The sequence below is a fragment of the Populus euphratica genome, unplaced genomic scaffold (assembly GCF_000495115.2).
Source record: "Populus euphratica unplaced genomic scaffold, PopEup_1.0 scaffold482.1, whole genome shotgun sequence".
Taxonomy (NCBI): domain Eukaryota; kingdom Viridiplantae; phylum Streptophyta; class Magnoliopsida; order Malpighiales; family Salicaceae; genus Populus; species Populus euphratica.
In genome coordinates, this window is record NW_011500161.1 from 260,802 (window position 1) to 284,507 (window position 23,706).

Here is a 23,706-nt window from a genome sequence, read left to right on the forward strand (position 1 = left end):
ATCTCAAATGGTAATTCTTTTCCTTAAATCTCGCTCTCTATCACCCTTTTCTCTTATTTTTTCTATTTTCCTCTTCTTTTAGGTGGGTTTTTAAGTTGTGATTATGGTGTGAATCTTCTAATTTTTTTTTTTTGAGTTTTGTTTGGTTTCAGAAAAGTTATTCATATTCTTTACTAATATGAGTAAAGTGCTTTATCAAATAAGATAGCACAAGAATTTCCTTTTAGTGAGGGATTGTTTACTGTAAAATCTATGAGATGCCATTGGTGGTGATCCCCACATACATACAACTTTATTGTAATCTAATTCTTAAAATTATCAACAAAATATTATATTAATAGAATTGATGAAAATGCTAGCCGAATTAACTAATAATCAAATTTAATGTTTAATATATGTTAAATAAATTTAAAAAATAATAAAATATTAATAGCTTATTTTTCAACATATTTTTCATGACAGTATAAATTATTGCAAAGTATTTTTTTATTTATTTTTTATAATACTATCAAATATTATAAAATAATTTATTTTTTATAAATTAAAAAAATGATTTTTTAGGAATTTATAATATATATATATTTGAAAGTGTAATAATAATTATTTTTTAAAATATATAAAATAATTTGAAAATATTAAAAAAAATTAATTTTAAATAAATAAAAAAAATTTACATTTTTTTAAAGGATGCGAAATACACCCTATTGTAGGGCGGGGTAGTGTCGCATAAATAAATAAATAAAAAGCTTTACCCTCTCACGCCAGTCTTTCCCGCCACTACAATCTCTTTCACCTCTCTCCCCGGAAGAATCAAAAGAAAGATGTTGTGGGTTGACAAGTACAGACCCAAAACCCTAGACCAGGTCATCGTTCATCAAGAAATCGCCGAAAACCTCAAGAAACTGGTACCTCCCCATTTTGTTTTCATCTATATTTTGTGTTAATTTGTGGTATTTTGATTAATGTTCTGTTATGGTACTCTAATGCCTCTCTTTTTTGGTATTTAGGTCACTGAACAAGACTGTCCACATTTGCTCTTCTATGGGCCCTCTGGTTCTGGCAAGAAAACCCTAATCATGGCCCTTCTCCGCCAGATCTTTGGCACCAGTGCCGAAAAGGTCTCTCGCTTCTTTCTTTTTTTGTTGTTTTTTACTGTTGTTTCTTTTAATGTTTGTTTCTCTACTTGTATTTGTGCTGCCTCATGCCACTTGTTTGGTTACTGAGAAAATAAATGATGGGAAAAATAACACAATCTGGATTTATGGGCCCTTTTTTGTTGTCATATTCTGCATTTTTTTAATTAGTCAACAGTTTTTGTTGTTCTTTATCCTGGGTTTTAACTTACTGCTTGTGGGGTGTTAAGACTTTTAGTTAACTCTGGTAATTGTTTGGTTGCAGGTGAAGGTGGAAAATAGGACATGGAAAATCGATGTAAGACTCACCTCTTTCTATTTTATTTTTAAAAAATTTTGGTTGCTGATTTTTTTTTTCACATGTTCAATAATCTTTTATAGGATTTGTGAAGTTTGTTTGCTGTTTCCAGAACGCACTTGTTCTCTGACATCTTACGTTTTATTGGGGATAGAAGTTGCCACATGAATAGGTTTTTGGTCAGATTAATTAGAGTTCTCTGATATGTTTTGCCCATAGGGATGGGTTCCAGTGAAATTGTTTTATTTATTATTTATTTAATTCAAATCTATGGTAATGTTTTGCTCCTTGTTTTATACAATGATAAGTTAGTTTTCTTACATGGTTTAAGTTCAGACAGTATTTTGGCGTTGCAGCTGAGTTATCTGTACCGAGCTCTAATGATCAATTTTTTTTTTTAAATCAACTATACCTTTGCTAATTCTTCGTTTTCTATTCTCAATTATGATTTCATTTCAGGCTGGAAGTAGAACTATCGATCTAGAGCTGACCACATTGTCAAGCACAAATCATGTGGAGCTGAGCCCAAGTGATGTAGGATTCCAGGACAGATATATAGTTCAGGAGATAATTAAAGAGATGGCTAAGAATAGGCCAATTGATACAAAAGGAAAAAAAGGATATAAGGGTAAATTTGGATTGTTTAATCTTTGTTTCAACACCATGATTCATCTATATTTTTACATCTTCTGTACTTTGTATCCGATATTCATAGCAAACAAAAGTGTGTATTTAATTATGACCAGTTGAGAAGAATATGTGAATGTCTGAGATGGATGCTGTTCTTGTGAAGATTTTGCTACAATTTATTATTCACTGTCTCTGAAAACTAGAACATAAAATAAATGTTCACTGTCTTCATAGGTTCAAGTTGCATCTGCATATCTTTGGGTGATCACTGACATGCACGTGGCTTCCGAGGCAAACAACCAATTCCAATTTGATTTAGTGGATATGTGCATTCAATTGTATTTAAATGATTCATTATGAATTTGCATTTTTATCTTCATGAATTGTTTGTTTGCTAATAGTCATTTGTGATGTTAACTTTTCATTCTGGTTAAGCTAACCTTGCAAGTGTTCTTCTTTATTTGCTTACATTTTTCAGTTGGTTCTCTCATTTTATTTATTTCTTTTTTCAATTTTTTTATCCAGTTGAATGGCTGGTATGGTTGTAATTAAAGCATTCATTCTCATTGACTAGCTATTTCTGGAACTTTACTGTTGATATTTTACTTTGCAAGGGCAGTACTAGTGCTCAATGAGGTTGACAAGCTTTCAAGAGAAGCACAGCATTCTCTTCGTAGAACAATGGAAAAATACAGTGCCTCTTGCCGTCTAATTCTTTGCTGCAACAGTTCTTCGAAGGTTACTGAAGCAATTAGGTCTCGCTGTTTGAATGTGAGAATAAATGCACCTAAGGAGGAACAGGTTGGATAAGTTTTGTTTTCTTCTTGGAAACTGATACATGTTCCAGATTAGTTACATTTGAATAGACAATGCATTTGCCAACACATAAAATAACAATTATTTGTTTATTTATTACAAGGGGATGTTATTTGACTTGGAAATTCAAACATGCATTGGTCTTTTGCCTGGATAGATTTTTTTTAACACTAACTATCTCATGAATCTCTTCCTATCACTTTTTTCTTACTTATATTTTGTGGAATTGGCCATATGAGACAATAGCACTTAAGGAGTGTTAGCCGAGATAGTCAATTTTATTATTATTCCTTCTTATATAACTAGTTTTATGAAATTCCTTTGTCCAGATTGTTAAGGTATTGGAATTTATTGGAAAGAAAGAAGGACTACAGCTTCCACCTGGATTTGCTGCTCGTATAGCAGATAAATCAAATAGGAGTTTGAGAAGAGCTATACTTTCATTTGAGACTTGCCGTGTTCAACAGTTAAGCTCCATACCATCTCTATCTGATTAGTACAGCTGTTTCTCATTTTCTTTTTGCAAGTCTGCTGGAAAAGGTTAGCATCACACGGCTTCTAGTAATGCTCTTATATTCTGTCATTGTGCTTGTAGATATCCATTTTCAAGTAATCAAGCAATTCCTCCAATGGACTGGGAGGAGTATGTTTCTGAAATATGTTCAGACATTATGAGGGAGCAGAGCCCTAAAAGGTTTGGTATTGCAAACATCATATGTCATGTAATGTCTTATAAAATGAAGATTTGATTATTGCCTTTTAAATCATTTTTCTTCATTTAAACTTTCTAACCAAACACATTCCCCATATGCTTTAGGCTGTTTCAGGTTCGAGGGAAGTTGTATGAACTGCTTATTAACTGTATTCCTCCAGAAATTATTCTGAAGGTAAGGAACCTTCAGTGTATTTTTCCACAACTTCCATTTTCTTACTTTATCCTTGGCTTGAAGTTTATTTTATTTTTTATATCTTGTCTCAGAAGCTACTTTCAGAATTATTAAAGAAATTGGATGAGGAATTAAAGCATGAAGTCTGCCATTGGGCTGCATATTATGTACGTTATAATTTCTCATTTCTTGTTTTATCTGCTTTTGTTACAATACTCCTTTCTCCCTCTGAGAAAATTGATTAGGTAGTTGCATTTGATTTGTGCCAAGTTACACTCAAATGATCTGCACGATTGATGAATAAAATTAAACACCGACTTTAATCATATTGATCTCAACTCAGTTCTTTAACTGTAAACCAAACTGATTTTGTTGACTTACTGTCTAGGTCATTTTCTTTTTACATAGATATTTTTGATTGATTAGAAACATCTATATGCGTGCAAGCACCACAATGAGAGACTTTGTGCTAATCACTACTGTTTATTGCGTCATTGATAATGAACTGGGGGGGGGGGGACATAAAGTAAAATACAAGGATATGGCTTACATTGTTGTTTGATTCAACATTATGGCAGAAATTTTTGTGGTCTCTTTGAAGGACCTCTAAAGAATTAGGCAATTGCATGCATGTAGTTGGTTTCTGGTTTTGTCTCAGTTGTCGATTCCTCATGTATGATGTGTTACAAGTGATGCCTTTTTTTCCTGGAAGAAATTCAGAAACCTTTGAAAAAGGAGTGAGATATATGAATGTATAGTAACAAGAATGTGAAAATTTTGATTATAATGATTTATTTTGGAAAATTTGATTTGAAAACTCTAGCATTTTATGAAGTTAGTAGTGAAAGGGAAGCGTTAGCTACCATTGACAATGTGAATGGCTTGAGTTGTTTCTTAGATATAACAAAATGCATCTCATGGTCATTTTTTTTCCTTTCCTGCCATTCTTTTCTGAATATTGTTCATATTCCTACAGGAACATAGGATGCGTATGGGACAGAAAGCCATATTTCACCTTGAAGGTATTTCATTTTTCTTGAAATCAATTTGATAGAATCAGTTGTCACAAGTATCAACTAATTTACATTGTTGGTTTCCATTTCTTTCCAAGTATATTGAGATTGCAGCACGAAGCTTACTCCATCCCAAAATGTTTTTGGACAGTTTCTCTGTTGAAGCAGGAGAACTCAAAAGTATTTTTAGGAAATTGCATAGATGAACACATGGCCTTCTGTACTTGTTTTTTACCTCAACTTGCTGGATTTCATAAAATATTATCACTGGCATCATCATTTTTCTTAGCATTTAGGAGTCATCTAATTGTCCACCATTTTTTTCACCATTTTCTCTTGAGATTTGTAACCTTTTCAATTGAGTTTGCTTTTACTAATTCGAAAACTATCTACTTCAGACCACGATCTTTGATATAGAAAATTGTGAGCGAGCCTGTGCTGTTGTGTTGTCCTAGCATCTTGGTTTGTGAAGTGTGAATGCTTGAATATGGATTCCATATCTATTCCCTTGGCTTGTGGAAAATATCGTTGCACACTTCATTAGATAAGCACTCTGTTATTACGATTACATAATTGCATTAGGAAATATTTCAGAGAGCTCTATGATCCTTGGCTTTTTCTAGTTTTTCTATAAAAAATTTGATTGCTTGAAATCGAATGTCAGCTCCCATGTGTAGAAACAGATGTCTTTTCATGAAGCCTATTGAGCTCAAATAGCTCAGAGACTTTATTTTATGATTTATCTTCCAGCGTTTTTGGCCAAGTTCATGAGCATCTACAAGGCTTTCCTCATAGCTACATTTGGCTGAAGAAGGTTGCAACATGTTAGCGCGCATGGTTTAAAGGCGTAGGGAGGAGGAAGAGGGAGCATCTCTTCTCCTATGGAGACGTTTTCTCGCAATGTCTTCTTGTAGCTGAGTTTGTAATCGTATTTATGATCTATGAAAAATGCAAAGATTGCTGGCACTGTTACATATGATCAATGTGATTGCAAATCTTGGCTATCGGTTCGCTCTCTTGTCACCTGCTACCATTTTTATTCTTCTTCCCAAGTTAAGAGCCTTCCAATAAATTTGGCTGGGTATCCTTTACCTCATTCATCATTGGTTTGATACTTTTCGTTCTTGAAGCGAGGTTGCATTCTTGGCGTTTGTATAAAAATGAAAAATTTGTTTGTAGAACGGGCGCGTGGGTCTCGCGGAACCCAACCCCGGTTTCTACAATTTTATCATGATAATTTTTTTGGTTAGCATTTTGATACTTCACCACAAGGAATCGTGTGCAGCTTATATGCCATTTAATTAGTTACTTAACTTGTGTTTGATCGTGAGTTAAATATTTTTATTTTTTATAAAAAAATGTTTTTTTTCAAATTATTTTTGTAGTTAAAAAAATTTAATAATTTATAAATAAATAAAAAGATCTCTTTAAAAATTAAATGTATAATAAAAGAATTAATATTATTTTAAAAAAATTCTTTAATGTAAATATAAATAAGTTTTTTTTAAAAAATAAAAATAATAATGGAAAAAAAGGGTCCATGGAAGCTTGCTTGGTGTTACTAATTTTTTTTTTATTTATACTTGTAATGAATGATATGTTGTCTTTTTTTTTATATGTAAAAATCAGGGTATGTTATTTGTTTTATTTTGACCATTCTGGTAATTGAAAAATTAAAATTTATATTTTTTTAATTTAAAAACTTTCCAACCTTTTTTTTTTTTTACTTAAAATCCTTTAGAAATTATAAAAAGCCTATTCATAATCTCAAAAAATTTAAAAAATTAAACTTAACCTAAAATCAAAAATCAACAAGAACTCATATAGGTTTTTTCATAAACTCTTAAGGTATACAAACATTTAATATGAATTCCTCTCATTTAATGGAACAATTTGATACAAATCTTTTATTTTTATTTTGATAGTTTAAATTAGTGCTAACGATAAATTTTCTTTTTTATTATCATAATTCAATAGCTTTTTTTCTTTTTTCTCTTTTAACTAGGAACTAAAAAATAATAAAAATAAATCTTTATACTAAAATGAAATTTAAACAATTTCAAGAAACTAAATTTATATAATTTATATGATTGATTAAGTTGGAGGAGCAAAATATATTTTTTCAAACCTTATGATATGCTATCCATATTTGATATATTTTTTATTTTTGTTTTTTTTAATTTCAAGCTTTCATAAAAATTTAAAGTCAATTACTCTTTAAATAAGAATAAATCACTCCAAAACAAAAAGTTTGAAAATTAAATTAATTTTTTTTATACAATAACAAAACACAATGAAAATCCCATGCATGATAGAATATGGTATAATAATAATAAATGACGATAAGAATGTCAACCAAATTTATAGGTTTCTTTTTAGAATTTTATATTATTATTATTACTACTATTAATTCATTGGCTAGGCATTTTCTCTTAAGAAAACAAGAAGAAACGCCGCCGTTTTTCTTTCCTCCTAATTGTCTTAAGACGCTAACAGCGACGGAAGCAGAAAGAGACATGTTGGTATATAAAATAAATCGCAGCAAAGCAAGTCATCCTCGAAATTGGAAAATCAACAAACCCTAATCTCCCACTCTCCTTCACAACTCTTTTTCTTAAGCAAAACTGAGCTACCGGGGATTAGGAAGGAAGGGAGATCTTCAGCATGTCGGTTACAGCAGGTGTTAGTGATACAGCGTTAGCAGTTAGGGATAAGCTTAGGGGTAAAATTGGACAGACCAAGGTTAAAAGGTATTGGCCTGGTAAAGCACCGGAGTGGGCAGATGATGCAGAAGAAGATGGAGATATTAGGATGGCTAGGGTGGCTTCCTTGGAGAAAGCTTTCCCCAGCAGGGACGATTCGGATGTTGTTTCCAGGAAAGATGATCCGAGGCTGCGTCGTCTGGCGGAGACTAGGATCGATAATCGCGATGAAATGAGGGCGGATCATAGGAGGATTCGGCAGGCTGAGATTATTTCAACGGAGGAGGAAGAGACCCGGAAGCAAGAATGGGCGGATATGGAGGAAGACGACGAGGATGCGTTGGAGGAAAGAAGGAGAAGGATTAAGGAGAAGTTGCGACAGAGGGAGCGAGAGGAGGCTGCGCTTCTTCCTGTAGAGGAGGAGGAGGAGGAGGATGAAGTGGAGGAAGAGGAAGAGGAGTCGGAGTATGAGACTGATTCTGAGGAGGAAATGACAGGGATGGCTATGGTGAAGCCTGTTTTTGTGCCCAAGTCGGAGAGGGATACTATTGCTGAGCGTGAGCGGCTTGAGGCTGAAGAACGAGCACTCGAGGATAAGGTGAGGAAGAAATTGGAGGAGAGGAAGGTGGAGACCAAGCAAATATTGGTTGAGGAGATAAAGAAAGAGGAAATGATTCAGAAGAATCTGGAGATGGAGGCAAATATTGCTGATGTGGATACCGATGATGAAATGAATGAGGCAGAGGAGTACGAGGCTTGGAAGGTCAGAGAGATTGCAAGGATTAAGAGGGATAGGGAGGACCGTGAGGCAATGGTGAAGGAAAGGGAAGAGATTGAGAGGGTGCGGAACATGACTGAGGAAGAGAGGAGAGAGTGGGAGAGGAAGAATCCGAAACCTGCTGCACCACCAAAGCAGAAGTGGAGGTTTATGCAGAAATATTACCACAAGGGTGCTTTCTTCCAGGATGAGCCCGATGACCGAGCAGCAACTGTTGGAACAGATGGCATTTTCAAACGTGATTTCTCAGCTCCGACTGGAGAAGATAACATGGATAAAACCATATTGCCCAAAGTTATGCAAGTCAAACACTTTGGTCGTAGTGGAAGAACAAAATGGACCCATCTTGTCAATGAGGATACCACTGATTGGAACAATCCGTAAGTCCATTCTAATCTTCCTTCTTATTTTGTAAAATTGACTTTATATCATATCTGCTGTTACATGAGCACTTGATGGTATCATTCATTCCCCTTTAGTTTTAGGTTTGAAGGTAGATACTTGCACTTGTTGAAATACACTAAAACCATTTTACATAAGCTAAAGGACATTGGTAGCATATATAACAAGAAAAAGTATCGGGCCTTTGCATGTTCCTGATGCTAGTCCTTGAATATTATATATGCTTGTAAACTCTGATTCTGTTTGAGTTTAGTCTCAAACTCGTAAGTGTTTTGCATTACATTCTTGTTGATGAAGAAATTGAAATCCAAATTTGAAGATGATGCTTTATACTACATTGTAGAAGATGATCGCAATCTAATTCAAAAGCGTCACCAAGTATAAGGGAACTATTTAGGCTATTAAGGTGGCTTATTGTATGAACAATGTATTCTCTACCTCTTTTTTTTTTTTTTGGCAAAGAGGCATTGACTTTTAAGTTTGTATTGATGGCCATTTTGAATTAAATTACTCATGACAGTTGTGAACAGCATGTCCTGGACATTTTTGTGCTTATATATTGTTTTGCTCGTCTCTACTTTATTGAATTGGTTGCCAAATGGATCCTAAAACAATCGTTGATATAGTGACAATACCAATCAAATTGCCAGGATGGTTCACCTTTTTTTTGGCATCAGGAGGCTATTGCACTAACAAAAGAAACAATTCGGATATGTTGTTATGTATGTCTCTGAAACAAATGCTTGCTGTGTTTTTATTTTGCAGGTGGACATACAATGATCCTTTGCGGGCAAAGTACAATGCAAAAATGGCTGGAATGAATGCTGCTATAGCTAAACCCAAAGGAAGCAAAAAGTTGAAGGATTGGGAATCCCGGTAACCTATATTTTTAATTGTTACCAAGGTCAGAGAAGAAACCCTTTTATTGAACATTCGTTAACTAGAGATGCAAATTCTACGATTGAATTGTTGAATATACAGGTATCGATTGTATTGGTAAATGGGTTCTCGCTTTTATCTGCCCTAGTAGAGGCGTATGGCTCTTTATTTTAATTGTTACCAAGGTCAGAGAAGAAACCCTTTTATTGAACATTCGTTAACTAGAGATGCAAATTCTACGATTGAATTGTTGAATATACAGGTATCGATTGTATTGGTAAATGGGTTCTCGCTTTTATCTGCCCTAGTAGAGGCGTATGGCTCTTTAATTATGGTGCTGATTGCAGGTGGCGATCTTCTATCATTTTCTCAATTGGCCTTGTTTTTTTTTTTTTATTTTTAGATTAACGTGGGTGTCCGGGCCAGCTTGCGCGCACCACGACTAATCCCACGGGCCCTGAAGTTAACGACCATGTAAGCTAATTATGGTGCTGATTGCAGGTGGCGATCTTCTATCATTTTCTCAATTTGCCCTGTTATTCATCATTGAAGCTGATCCACAAATGGCTTGTATGTACCTTCCACATGCTACTTAGTTGAGAAAGCAGCTCTTGTTTGAAACCTATCTCTGTTTCTTCTAGGATTCTCTGCTTTTATTCGGATACTTGATAGGTAGTGGTGGTAAATGGGTTGGGTTAAAATTAGTTTTTAATAGCTTCTTATAGTTCTCAAGATGTTAAAAAGATATTCCTGTGTTAAATTAATTTTTTATTTGATTAGATAGGATTTAGTTTTGTTTATTAAAAAAATTAAAATTTTAAGAGCCAAACTTCACAATAAAACAAACATGCAATCATTTTTTAAAATTAATATGTTCTCGAGGCCTATTTTAAAAAAGCATCTTTTTCACAAAGTCGCCTTTTTAGTTTTACAACTATAGATATTAATAAATAAAAACTTTTTTTTTTTTTACATATTTGTTTTTGAGTTTAAAGGAGAGAAGAGAGGATCATTGTAAAATATTGGAAGGGAAAGAGATGGTTCGCGAGATTTTATTAAAAAAAAAAGTTTTGTGACTGTTTTTTCTGATGAAAGGAGTGCTATCAAGATATTTTTAGACTTTTATATTACTAAAAAAACAGTAGATCAAACTTGAGATGTTTTTGGGGTTTGATTTTGTGTTTTCTTAAGTTATTTGAGGTTTTTTTTATCTTTTTGAAAAAATTAGTTTATTGAGATTATAAAAATGTGTTTGAGATGTTTTCATAAAAAATGGGTTAATTGGTTTTTTAGGTTTAAAGAACCACATCCTGATTTTTCAATCATTTCTGTAGTGATTTTTCAGCCATCTTGTAAGTCTATCAAAGATATTTTTGTTTCAATATTAAAAGAAAAAACTAATTTGTCTAGAACATTTTTCTAAAACTAAGCTGGGTTTTTCCTAGTTATTCCAGTTGCTTTTACTATTTAGGTTAATAGATTTTAAGGTTAATTTATTGGTTATATTATATTGCTTAAGAAACAAATATACTTTAAAAAAAATATTCAAAACAAAAATTAGCATATTAATTAGATGAAGAGGTTTTAGTTAGAAATATTTTTTTTTTTATCATCCTAATTTCTTTTGGATATATCTTCTAATTGATTTTGATTTTTATTAAATATATAAATTAAAAAAATATTAGATTATTTTTAAATTAAATATATTAATAAAAAAATAAAACTTATACTTGCAAATTAGTTTATTTTAAAATAAAATTAATAATTATTTTTATAAAAATAATTATAGCATATAATTAATTGAGTTAAATTAAAGGTTTCACAGTACAAGTACAAGATTAAATATTTTAATTTATCTTTGTTTTTGACTTTATAATTTAGTATTTAATTAGGGTTAATAATTGTTTAATATCTTGATCCATCGATCCTCAATTTATTTTATTTAACATAAATTTTGAATTTTGAATCTATAATTAATATTTTTTTTGTTATCGAAAACAATGCTTATATAATTTGTTTTTTTTCCGATGTAAAAAGATATTTCACAACGCAAGGGTGGATAAATTAGTATGAAACCTATAACATTCTTGGCATGCCGGTCCTATTATTATTAAGGAATTTCTTGTTGCACACATGGACCAATCAAATTAATGTCTTTATTCAATAAATAATTTTTATTTTCAACCATCAACGAAATTCTTAAAACATAACAAAATCCAAATATATATATATATGCGCGCGTAGCGAGGCTTTTTCTAAAGAAAAGAGACTTCTTAAAATTAAAAAAAGGAAATCTTTCTGCTTTCTACACTTATAGATGTAACATTCCGCTTATTGAAATTAATATATTTATTAAAAAAAAATATGGTACATTTTTATTTTTTCTTTAAAATAATACATAGTTTATCGAAATTTTTACTGAAATTTTAGCAAAATTTTCTGAGAGATCCCAAATTATCAACAAATTATTTGTAAACATCTTGTATTCATTGTTTATATAATATCCAATTATTCCAAGTTTCAAACTATATACTTTTAAGATAAATTCACATAATTATCAAATTAAAAAAATGAAAAAAATCTTAGGATTTAAGAGTTAATCATTAATTAAACATCGTAACTACATTCATATGTTAATCAGCACACCCATTTTAACAAATAATAACTAATTCTATTAATCGTCCTTTTGCATGGCACAAGTTTCAAACCAAAACACTGGTCCAACCATTAACCCATTCACAAGGCACCAGTTCCAAACCAAGATACTGGTCCTTTCCTTAACCCATTCACACGTACCAATTTCAAACCAATGCACTAGTTCATTCATCATTCAAATACTAAATATAAATATAAAAATTTACACTACATCTTATTAGGGACTAAGTTAAAGAAATACACAAGATTTTAAATTAAAAATCAAAGTGTCAAACACCTACCTGAAAATTGTGCTCTGCTGGGTGTCCCCGACTCCCGTCTATTTTCCACAATTTCACTTGTGTCAATAGTTACATTAATTTAGATTTCAACTATTGATCGTACATATACACATGTACATAGTATCTTTATAATTCAACATTTTGTAATTCAAAAACAATTCCAAATAGAAGTTATTAATTTACAAGTTTTAGGTGGCTCAACATAACGAATTATCTAACTGTTATTGTCTAGAAATTGAATTATTATTGTTTGACTTCTCATATTTTTAACTATATCTGGAGTTATAGAACTCCATTTCAAGCGAGATTAGCCTCATTGGAAAGCTAAGACACGAGGCTACAAGTTCTATATAGGAAGGAGAACCCAGTTCTTCCCGTAAGACAATTAAAATTACTCATCAATGAACGTTGGACTGTTACTATTTAAAAATTGAATTGTTATTGTCTGATCGCTTCTCAGATTTTTAACTATATCTAGAGTTCCAGAACTTTATTTCAAGCGACATTGGTCTTGTTGGAAAGTTAGGACACGAGGCTAGAAGTTCTATGTAGGAAGAAGAACCCAGTTCTACCCCAAAGACAGTCAAAATTAATCATCAATGAACATTGAACTATTACTGTCCAACTGTTACTGTCTAAAAATTAAATTATTATTGTCTGACCTCTTCTCAGATTTTTAAATATATCTGATGTCTCACCCTCACAGCGGAGCATGACATCGTGACGACCCTTGATTGATTTCAATTTCTTTTGTTTTGTGAATAAGAAAGTCATCACCTAGTATTATGATCAATAAAAATCCTGACTAGTCTTTTAGAGATTCTAAGGTGAAGGACTAGTTGTGTAATAGGAAGGTATTAGCACCCTTAGTATACCCTACCTAAGGTAAGTTGCTTGGTGTTTGTTTTATCTTATAATTGCTATGATGTTGATGTTCTCTTAATTAGTTTTCTTAGGATAGGCTTGCTATGATGAATAAATTTATGTTCAAAGTCTAAAAGCAAGAATCTTTGGCTAATATGGATCATACCTTTAGATATGTCTATAAAGTGTTAAGGAGAACTAGTGTAGATCTTTTGAAATTTGTGTTTGATTCAAACTAAATTTATTAAAATAGAAATCTAAGGAGATTCAATATGCTTTAAAACTTCATTTTTTCCTTAGTATTTCAAGAGTTTGTGACTCGTAAATCACAAGGAGGGACAAAAATTTAGAAATCTAAGGAAATTCAGGGTGCTTTAAAAACCTATTTTTGCCTTAGTGTTTCATACTCTCACGACTCGTAAATCGTGGAGTAAAAAATTAAAATGTCTTTAATTATAATTGAGACTTGTTTCAAGGATGTATGGTGACTTATTATTTATAGAAAATTATTTTGGATATTTACCACTTAGAGTTTTTTTATTCAAATATTAACAATGAATTATAAAAGTTATTCCCAACAATATTGTAGATATTCATCTCTTTAGGATTTCTTTATCCAAATATTACTGGTGAATAATAGATAAAATCCCTCCAAAATAAGATTTTTGTATTTTTTTGGAATATTAGACAATACTCTTTGGAGTTTTACAAACATACTGTAAAATCCAAAATGTAAAAAATAATTTTTTTATTATGTTTAAGAAATCCATACGAAAATAAATTTTCAAAACTTTAAATATTTTTTTATATAAAAAAATTCAAAACATGTTAGGGTATTGGCCGTGTGCAACGCATGAGAAAAACATTGTTTTTATATATATAAAAGTAATGTTTTCTTGTGTTATATATATATATATATATATATATATATATGTTTGTTACATTACGTCAAAAACTGAGCATTCTAAATGTGAGATTGGTATTTTTTTATAAAAAAACAAAAAAAAAAAACACGTTCAAGTGTATTAAATTTCACTTGAACAATAATAAATATAACTAAGTATGTATGCAAAAGCTAGTTCACTGGCGATCCTAGCTTTTTCAATCCTCCACTGTCTGTAAATCCCTACTTGTTCTGAATGCCAAAGATGACTTACGAGATGATGGACATAGCTTCTCCTTTCTTGCCTTTGGTATCCAAAGAAAGACTCCTTTCTCCTCTCTCTATTTCGGTCTCTTATCTCTCTTCTGGTTTTCTACACCTTCTCCTCTATTCTGCAGATTTTATTTGTAGACAATGGAGCAAAGATCGAAAGGCAGTCCTTGCTTCTTTCTTCTTTCTCTTTTTCTTTTTTTTTTCCCATCTTTTTTCTCTTTTTTCTCTTCTATTGCCTACCTTCCTGACCTCACAGTAACACTAGTGAAGGAAAGAAACTCCCTTCGTTCTCTGTGTTTTTTTTTCTCACCTATTGCTTGCCTATCTTTCATTTTTTTCTTCTCCCTTTTATTTTCCTTTTCTTCTCTCTCTAGGTCATTAGAGGGGGCTTATATACAATGTAATATATCTCTATTTAAAAAAGATTCAATGCATTAATTCTAGGATACCAATCCCTGTTGATTTACAGTAAAAAACACAAAAAGAAAACTGAAATATTTTGATTTTAACAATTAGTTTCCAGTAATCAAGAGAGTGGTATAGCTCCTTTCTTTCCTTACATAGTTAGGGCTATAAGGCACTAGCTATTTCCTTTGAAATGAGGCAATAAAAACATGGTCTGCAGCTCTCCAAGCCAGCAAGAGAAACATGGAAACCATCATGAAATTTGCAAAGAAAAAGGAAAGAAATCAGATGGGCAAGGATGCATGACACGACTAAAAGATTGATGTCTTCTCCCAAGTGCAGGAGTGTCGAAGTAATAAATAACCCGGCAAGACCGGGGTCGAACCACAAGGAGGTTAATTGTACAAATAATAAACGACAATAGTACAACAACAATAACAATAACAATAACAACAACAATAATAATAATAATAACAATAATAACAATAACAATAACAATAATAATAATAATAATAATAAAGAAAGAGAAGAAGAAGAAGATGATGATGATGAGAACTTGGAGATCAAATATTAATGTAAGGATTAAGCAATAATAATAACAAATGTCAAGGTTAGAGGTTCCACTAATGGTATATCAAACAAGTATAGTATAAACTCTTATTATTGAATTGGAAACCACACACAAAGGAGGTTCCAATCAGATTATATATTGTTAACATGATTACATTAGTCATCTTATTCAATTAATGCTAATACTTGTAAATCTCGTCAAACATTCATGATTATAACTTATGTTAACAACAAATCAAGTTCCTTTCATAGCTCAGGTGTCGGTTATACCATACATTATGGGCTATGAAAGTGCCAAGCATTTGTTGTACCAAGTGTTATACAACATAAATCAAGATTAATCATTTAACAAGCAAAGTATTAAAGAGTGAACAAGATAACAAATATAAAACATGTTAGTATCAAACATTAAAGTCCATATTAAGTTTACACTATACTTATTCTTACACCATTAGTGTAACCTTTTCACCTTGACATAACTAACTTAGCTAGACATAATGAAAGAAAGCAAAATAGATAAACAAAATAAGAACATAAAAGTTAACTAAGTAAAGGAAAGGAAATGAAAGGCATAAACTTAATATTAATGAAAACAAAGCATAAAAAATACAAAGAGAGAAAGGAAGAGAATGATCTTGATCTGGAAACCAAGATGCCTAAATGCATGGCAAATGCCTCCTTTTATAGGCCAAAAATGGGAACTATTGATTTGATGACTAATTGATAAGTGGGTGGCCAACTTTTGACTTGGTGACAATCCTTATCTTCTCTTGTCTGCCCAAAACGTCATTGATAACGTCAAAACTGGAGCCAGTTGCAAACATGAAAGTTGTAGGCAATTGTCTCAGCTTTCTTGTGTAAAAAATTCAGCTCATTTGGACTTCTAGAACTCCAGATATGGCCAAAATACCGAACAGTGCTCGGGCTGGAAGACAGATTCGGGCTTCTTTGTTGTTGCTACAATTTGGACTTGATAATGGCCTTTTTAGATCTTGGGCTCCATATGAAAGTTGTAGGCCTATGTCTTACCTTTCCATCCATATAAATTGGACCTAAATCTGAGATATATAGCTCTAGATATGACCCAATTACCGAACAGTGTTCCAGTTTGGATTGCACCGACATCTCTTTTCTAAGTTTGGCCATCTCTTTATCCTTGCAATTTAAGTTCTTAAAGTCATCAATCAATCCTTTCATTTATGTGATAGACCTGCATTAAAAATAGACATTTACCACAAATTAAAGGTATCTTATATTATTAGATACATTATTATAAAACATATTTTAGTTAAGGAGTTATTGATACTTCAAGTGCAAAATGATGATATAAAACCATGATAAAAATGCACTTTTAAGTACTAATCACACCCCCCAACCAGCTTATTACTAGTCCCTAGTAATCAAAGCGTAAAATAGAAAAACAATTTGCAAATTCCACAAAGCAAGGTATTCATCATTTAACTTCCATTAATCTATCCAGATAAACAAACTCTCATTAAATTTATATATCTGCTCAATACCTCTTAACAAGATATTAATAAACCTTTCTTTTGTGCTCAATGTATCAACACATAATTATGGGGCTTTTCTTGGAAGAAAACAAAATTTTTGTTCTAATGTTTAAGGTTAACTTCCTTGGGTTGGGATTACTATTTTTGTCTTTTTTTTTTTTAACTCTATATACATATACTTTAAAAACATCATGCATCTTTAACCCATGTAACGAGCTTTCAGCTAATGACTCCCAGACCAGTTGGTCTTAGGGCATTAGGTGTTAAGACACCCCTACGAGCTTAGTAACTCGGGTCGCAGATACTGATATGTAGATAGTGCAATGTTTGATTCCCTTAAGCTTTTCTCCTCAACCCATGTAACAAGCGTTGGGCCAATAGCTCCCAAGTCAGTTGACTTTAGGGTATTAGGTGTTAAAACACCCCTTCGGACTTAATTGCTTAGGTTAGGGAGGCTACGAAACCAAACTTATCTACATTTTTATTATCATCATTTTTTTTTCTTCTTTTTTTTCTTTTTTTTTTCTTTCTTTTTTTTCATGTTTTTTTTTTAATTATATACAATCCCTTTCCCTTAGTTGTTACCTTTAACAAAAGAACATAAATAATGTAATAATCCAATATGCAACCCACAATCATATGTTAAAGTGTGTGTGTGTAAATTAAGGTTTAAGAATACATGTTAAATAAGTATATGAGCAGAATTAAGTGGTAACAATACGAGAGTTTGTAAACCTGAATATTTCAGGAAGTATTATAATACACTGCAAAATCTTATTTTTCTTATTTGATATGGTAGAAATCTTGTCATTTATGATAATTTAGCCCCTTTTTAGCTTCTAATATTCTTATTTAATTGAATTCCTCATTTTAGCACTTTTCAATTCAGTCCTTAGTTAAAAAAAATCCTTCGAATCAAGTCCGCGGACTTGGGTTAAACCCTTCTCGCGGAAGAATTCTTTATTTAGATATTCAAATAGAAATATCTTGAGCTTCTGATATTGAAATCACGCGATTCAAAAGCCTAAATTCATGTATGCATTTAGGACTACAACTTTGATGAAGGATTCAAAGAGATAATATCATTTTAGAGAACAAAATCTAACAGCAATCTGGTCGGTAAAAAAGGGTCTCTTAATCTAATTTAGAAACTAAAAATGCTGACCATTGTTCGGGTTGCAAGACAGATTCGGACTTCTTCATTGTTGCTACAATTTAGACTTGAAAATGACTTTTTTAAATCAGACCTCCACTTGAAAGTTGGAGGCCTATATCTTACTTTTCCATCCATATAAAGTAGACCTAAATTCGAGATCTACAACTCTAAATATGACCCAATTACCGAATAGTGGTCCGGTTTATACTACACCAACATCTCTTTTCTAAGTTTAGCCATCTCTTTAACCTTTCAATTTCAATTCTTAAACTCATCAATCAATCCTTTCATTTATGTGATAGGCCTGCATTTAAAATGAACATTTACCACAAATTAAAGGTACATTATATTATTAGATATGTTATTATAAAACATGCTTTAGTTAAGAAGTTATTGATACTTCAAGTGCAAAATAATGATATAAAACCTTGATAAAAATATACTTTTAAGTAGTAATCACACCCTTCAACCAACTTATTACTAGTCCCTAGTAATCAAAGCGTTAAAATAGAAAAATAATTTGCAAATTCCACAAAGTAAGGTATTCATCATTCAACTTCTATTAATCTATCCAAATAAACAAACTCTCATTAAATTTATATATCTTCTCAATACCTCTTAAACAATATATTAATAAACCTTTCTTTTATGCTAAATATATCAGCACATAGTTATGGGGCTTTTCTAGGAAGAAAATAAATTTTTTTTTCTAATGTTTAAGGTTAACTTTCTTGGGTTGAGATTATTTTTTTCTTTTTTTCCTTTTTATTCTTATTGTTTTAATATATATACATATAACTTAAAACACCATGCATCTTTAACCCATGTAATGAGCTTTCAGCTAATGACTCTCATACCAGTTGGTCTTAAGGCATTAGGTATTGAGACACCCCTACAAGTTTAATAACTCGGGTTGCAAATATGGATACATAGATAGTGCAATGTTTGATTCTCTTAAGCTTTTCTCCTCAACTCATGTAACAAGCGTTGAGCCAATAGCTCCCAAGTCAGTTGACTTTAGGGTATTAGGTGTTAAAACACCCTTTCAAGCTTAATTGCTTAGGTTATGGAGGCTATGAAACCAAACTTATCTACATTTTTATTATTATCTTTTTTTTTTGCTTATTTTTTGTTGTTTTTTTTAAAATTATATAATATCCCTTTCCTTTAGTTGTTACCTTTAATAAAAGAACATAAATAATGTAATAATCCAATATGCAACTGACACGACGAAAAGATTGATGTCTTCTCCCAAGTGCAAGTGTGTCGAAGTAATAAATAACCCGGCAAGACCGGGGTCGAACCACAGGGAGGTTAATTGTATAAATTATAAACAATAATTATAAACAACAACAATAGTAACAATAATAACAACAATAATAATAGTAGCAATAATAACACTAATACTACTACTACTACTACTACTACTACTAGTACTAATAATAATAATAATAATAATAATAATAATAAAGAAAAAGAAAAGTTGATGAGAACTTTGAGATGGAAAATTAACGTAAGGATTAAATAATGATAACAAACAATGTCAAGGTTAGAGGTTCCACTAATGGTATGTCAAACAAGTATAGTATAAACTCTTATTATTCAATTGAAAACCACAAACAAAGGAGGTTCCAATGAGATTATAGATTGTTAACATGATTACATTAGTCATCTTATTCAATTAATGCTAATACTTGTAAATCTCGTCAAACATTCATGATTATAACTTATGTTAACAACAAATCAAGTTCCTTTCATAGCTTAGGTGTCGGTTATACCATACAGTATGAGCTATGAAAGTGCCAAGCATTTGTTGTACCAAGTGTTATACAACATAAATCAAGATTAGTCATTTAACAAGCAAAGTATTAAAGAGTGAACAAGCTTAAAAGTGCATTTTTATCATGGTTTTATTTATTTTGTACATGTTAGTATCAAACATTAAAGTCCATATTAAGTTTATACTATACTTATTCTTACACCATCAGTGTAACCTTTTCACCTTGACATAATAAACTTAGCTAGACATAATGAAAGAAAGCAAAATAGATAAACAAAATAAGAACATAAAAGTTAACTAAGTAAAGGAAAGGAAATGAAAGGCATAAACTTGATATTAATGAAAGTAAAGCATAAACATTACAAAAAATACAAAGAGAGAAAGGAAGAGCATGATCTTGATCTGAAAACCAAGATGCCTAAATGCATGGCAAATGCCTCCTTTTATAGGCCAAAATTGGGAACTATTGATTTGATGACTAATTGATGAGTGGGTGACCAACTCTTAACTTGGTGACAATTCTTATCTTCTCTTGTCTGCCCAAAACATCATTGATAACGTCAAAATTGGAGCCACTTGAAAACATGAAAGTTGTAGGAAATTGTCTCAGCTTTCTTGTGTAAAACATTTAGCTCATTTTGACTTTTAGAACTCCAGATATGGCCAAAATACTGAATAGTGCTCGAGCTGGAGGATAGATTCAGGATTCTTTATTGTTGCTACAATTTGGACTTGAAAATGACCTTTTTAGATCTTGGGCTCCATATAAAAGTTGTAGGCCTATGTCTTACCTTTCCATCCATATAAAGTAAACCTAAATATGAGATTTATAGCTCCAGATATGACCTAATTACCGAACAGTGTTCCGATTTGGATTGCACCGACATCTATTTTCTAAGTTTGGCCATCTCTTTATCCTTTCAATTTCAGTTCTTAAATTCATCAATCAATCCTTTCATTTATGTGATAGGCCTGCATTTAAAATGAACATTTACCATAAATTAAAGGTATCTTATATTATTAGATATATTATTATAAAATATGTTTTAGTTAAGGAGTTATTGATACTTCAAATGCAAAATGATGATATAAAACCTTGATAAAAATACACTTTTAAGTATCAATCACACCCCCCAACTAGCTTATTACTAGTCCCTAGTAATCAAAGCGTTAAAATTGAAAAATACTTTGCAAATTCCACAAAGCAAGGTAGTCATCATTTAACTTCCATTAATCTATCCAGATAAACAAACTCTCGTTAAATTTATATACCTGCTCAATACCTCTTAACAAGATATTCATAAACCTTTCTTTTGTGCTCAATGTATCAACACATAATTATGGGGCTTTTGTTGGAAGAAAACAAAAGTTTTGTTCTAATGTTTAAGGTTAACTTCCTTGGGTTGGGATTATTATTTTTGTCTTTTTTTTTTTAATATATATACATATAATTTTAAAACACCCTGCATCTTTAACCCATGTAACGAGCTTTCAGCTAATGACTCCCAGACCAGTTGGTCTTAGGGCATTAGGTGTTAATTGCTTAGGTTAGGGAGGCTACGAAACCAAACTTATCTACATTTTTATTATTATCATTTTTTTCTTTTTTCTTTTTTTTCTTTTTTTTTTCTTTTTTTTTTAATTATATACTATCACTTTCCGTTAGTTGTTACCTTTAACAAAAGAACATAAATAATGAAATAATCCAATATGCAACCCACAATCATATGTAAAGTGTGTGTGTGTGTGTGTGTAAATTAAGGTTTAAGAATACATGTTAAATAAGTATATGAGCAGAATTAAGTGATAACAATGTGAGAGTTTGTAAATCTACATATTTCAAGAAGTATTATGATAGACCTTGTTATGAATGATTACTAAGATGCGTCTCAAGAGTTATAAAAGTTCTCCTTACTCTGCCATCATAATAATAACAATTTTGCACATGTTTTATGAAATAGAAAACACAGTTTTTTTTTTTTGCTGCTACCCTCTCCTCCCAACTAAAACGAGACATTGTCCTCATGTTTAAAGGTAGAAAGATAGAGTATAGAAGATACCACCTGAAATAACAAACACTGACAAACCTGAAACATACTAAAACAAATATAAGCAACGACAAAACACAATAATAAAACCAAAAGACACAAAGATTCATAAATGAAGACTCAAATCTAATCTAAGCTTTTTACGACTTTCCTTAGTTGACCAATTTATGCGACTCATGTAAGGATCAATTACAGGAATGAAAGATTGTAGTTGGTCAATTAATTGTTTAGCAGTAGCAGGAGAGATTATGAGTTGTTGTGCAGAAAATGTTAGAAATTCATGTTCCACAGCATGATTAAGAAAAGACAACAACTTATCATAATAACCATTAACATTTAACAAACCTATGGGTTTATGGTGAATGTACAGTTGGGCCCAAGAGGAAATATAAAAGATCTCTTCCAATGTGCCTAGACCACCTAGTAAAGCAATGAAGGCATCAGCATGGTTAAACATTGCATTCATTCGAGCTGAAATTATGGAGATCTGAAGTTCCTCTCCAATTGTTTTTCCAATGATGTCCCCTTGTGCTAAAGTTTCGGGGACAACCCCCAAAACTTGACTACGTCCTAAAAATGCAGCTATTGACACACCTCCCATTAACCCAAGACTGTCTCCCCCATATACTAAATGAATCTTTCTCTCAGCTAGTACCTGACCAAGATGATTTGCTGATTCTAAAAACTTATTTTCTTTCCCAAGACTAGATCCACCGAAAACACAAGATTTGAAGGTTGATTTGGGGTTGATTTAGGGCTGAATTGGGTCTGATTTTGGGCTGAATTTGAGCATCAAATAAGTATACAAATGTACTTATTATTTGGGCTAAGATTGACATTGAAACCTTGAGTGTTTAATGGTTGAAGTTTGCACACAACATAAGGCAAGTTTGGGCTTGAAATAAATCATATGATATTCTTTTCTAGAATTGGAATAGAATTGATTTTTGGGACAAATTTGGAGCACTTATTTGAACCAAGATTTGCTTCAATCTTCAACCAAATGTCTCTTCAATTGTTTGTTCTGAATTCCGACATTGAATTTTCTAAATTAATTCATTTAAGCTCCAAAAACCTATCGAAACATTAAAACAAACTTCATTACTAAAAAACACATCAATTATTATAAAAACAACCAAATAAAAACAATAAATACATATGTAAAATAAGAGACTTAATGACACTTTTGATGCACAATCAATAACAAATACAAAACATGTTAGTATTAAACATTAAAGTCCATATTGAGTTTACACTATACTTATTCTTACACCATTAGTGTAACCTTTTCAGCTTGACATAATAAACTTAGCTAGACATAATAAAAGAAAGAAAAATAAATAAACAAAATAACATAAATAAGATAAAAGTTAGCTAAGTAAATGAAAGGCATAAACTTGATATTAATGAAAGCAAAGCATAAACATTACAAAAAATACAAAGAGAGAAAGCAAGAGCATGATCTTGATTTGAACACCAAGATGCCTAAATGCATGGCAAATGCCTCCTTTTATAGGCCAAAATTGGGAACTATTGATTTGATGACTAATTGATGAGTGGGTGGCCAACTCTTGACTTGGTGACAATCCTTATCTTCTCTTGTCTGCCCAAAATGTCATTGATAACGTCAAAATTAGAGCCACTCAAAACATGAAAGTTGTAGGCAATTGTCTCAGATTTCTTGTGTAAACAATTCAACTCATTTGGACTTCTAGAACTCCAGATATGGTCAAAATACTAAA

At 31.5% G+C, this 23,706-nt stretch overlaps 2 protein-coding genes across 5 annotated transcripts; both read left to right on the forward strand.

Moving 5' to 3' along the window:
* Window positions 1-718: 718 nt before the first annotated feature.
* EMB2775 (ATPase family associated with various cellular activities (AAA)) lies at window positions 719-5,906 on the forward strand. The gene is made up of 11 exons (XM_011006476.1): window positions 719-905; window positions 1,008-1,118; window positions 1,399-1,431; window positions 1,891-2,059; window positions 2,681-2,862; window positions 3,207-3,343; window positions 3,473-3,571; window positions 3,695-3,764; window positions 3,857-3,931; window positions 4,741-4,786; window positions 5,528-5,906. The coding sequence occupies exons 1-11, from the start codon at window positions 822-824 to the stop codon at window positions 5,584-5,586; spliced, it is 1,065 nt and encodes a 354-aa protein (XP_011004778.1). The 5' UTR covers window positions 719-821; the 3' UTR covers window positions 5,587-5,906.
* Window positions 5,907-7,258: 1,352 nt separating this feature from the next.
* On the forward strand, window positions 7,259-10,163 carry LOC105111188 (microfibrillar-associated protein 1-like). Of its 4 annotated transcripts, none has more exons than XM_011006479.1 (3): window positions 7,259-8,637; window positions 9,425-9,563; window positions 10,040-10,163. In XM_011006479.1, exons 1-2 carry the CDS (start codon window positions 7,442-7,444, stop codon window positions 9,537-9,539), a joined length of 1,311 nt encoding a protein of 436 aa, XP_011004781.1. In that variant the 5' UTR covers window positions 7,259-7,441; the 3' UTR covers window positions 9,540-9,563; window positions 10,040-10,163. The 4 variants fall into 4 exon arrangements, with proteins under 4 accessions (XP_011004781.1, XP_011004782.1, XP_011004780.1 ...); XM_011006480.1 differs by lacking the exon at window positions 10,040-10,163 and adding an exon at window positions 9,886-9,904; XM_011006478.1 differs by lacking the exon at window positions 10,040-10,163 and adding an exon at window positions 9,724-9,836.
* Window positions 10,164-23,706: the final 13,543 nt, after the last annotated feature.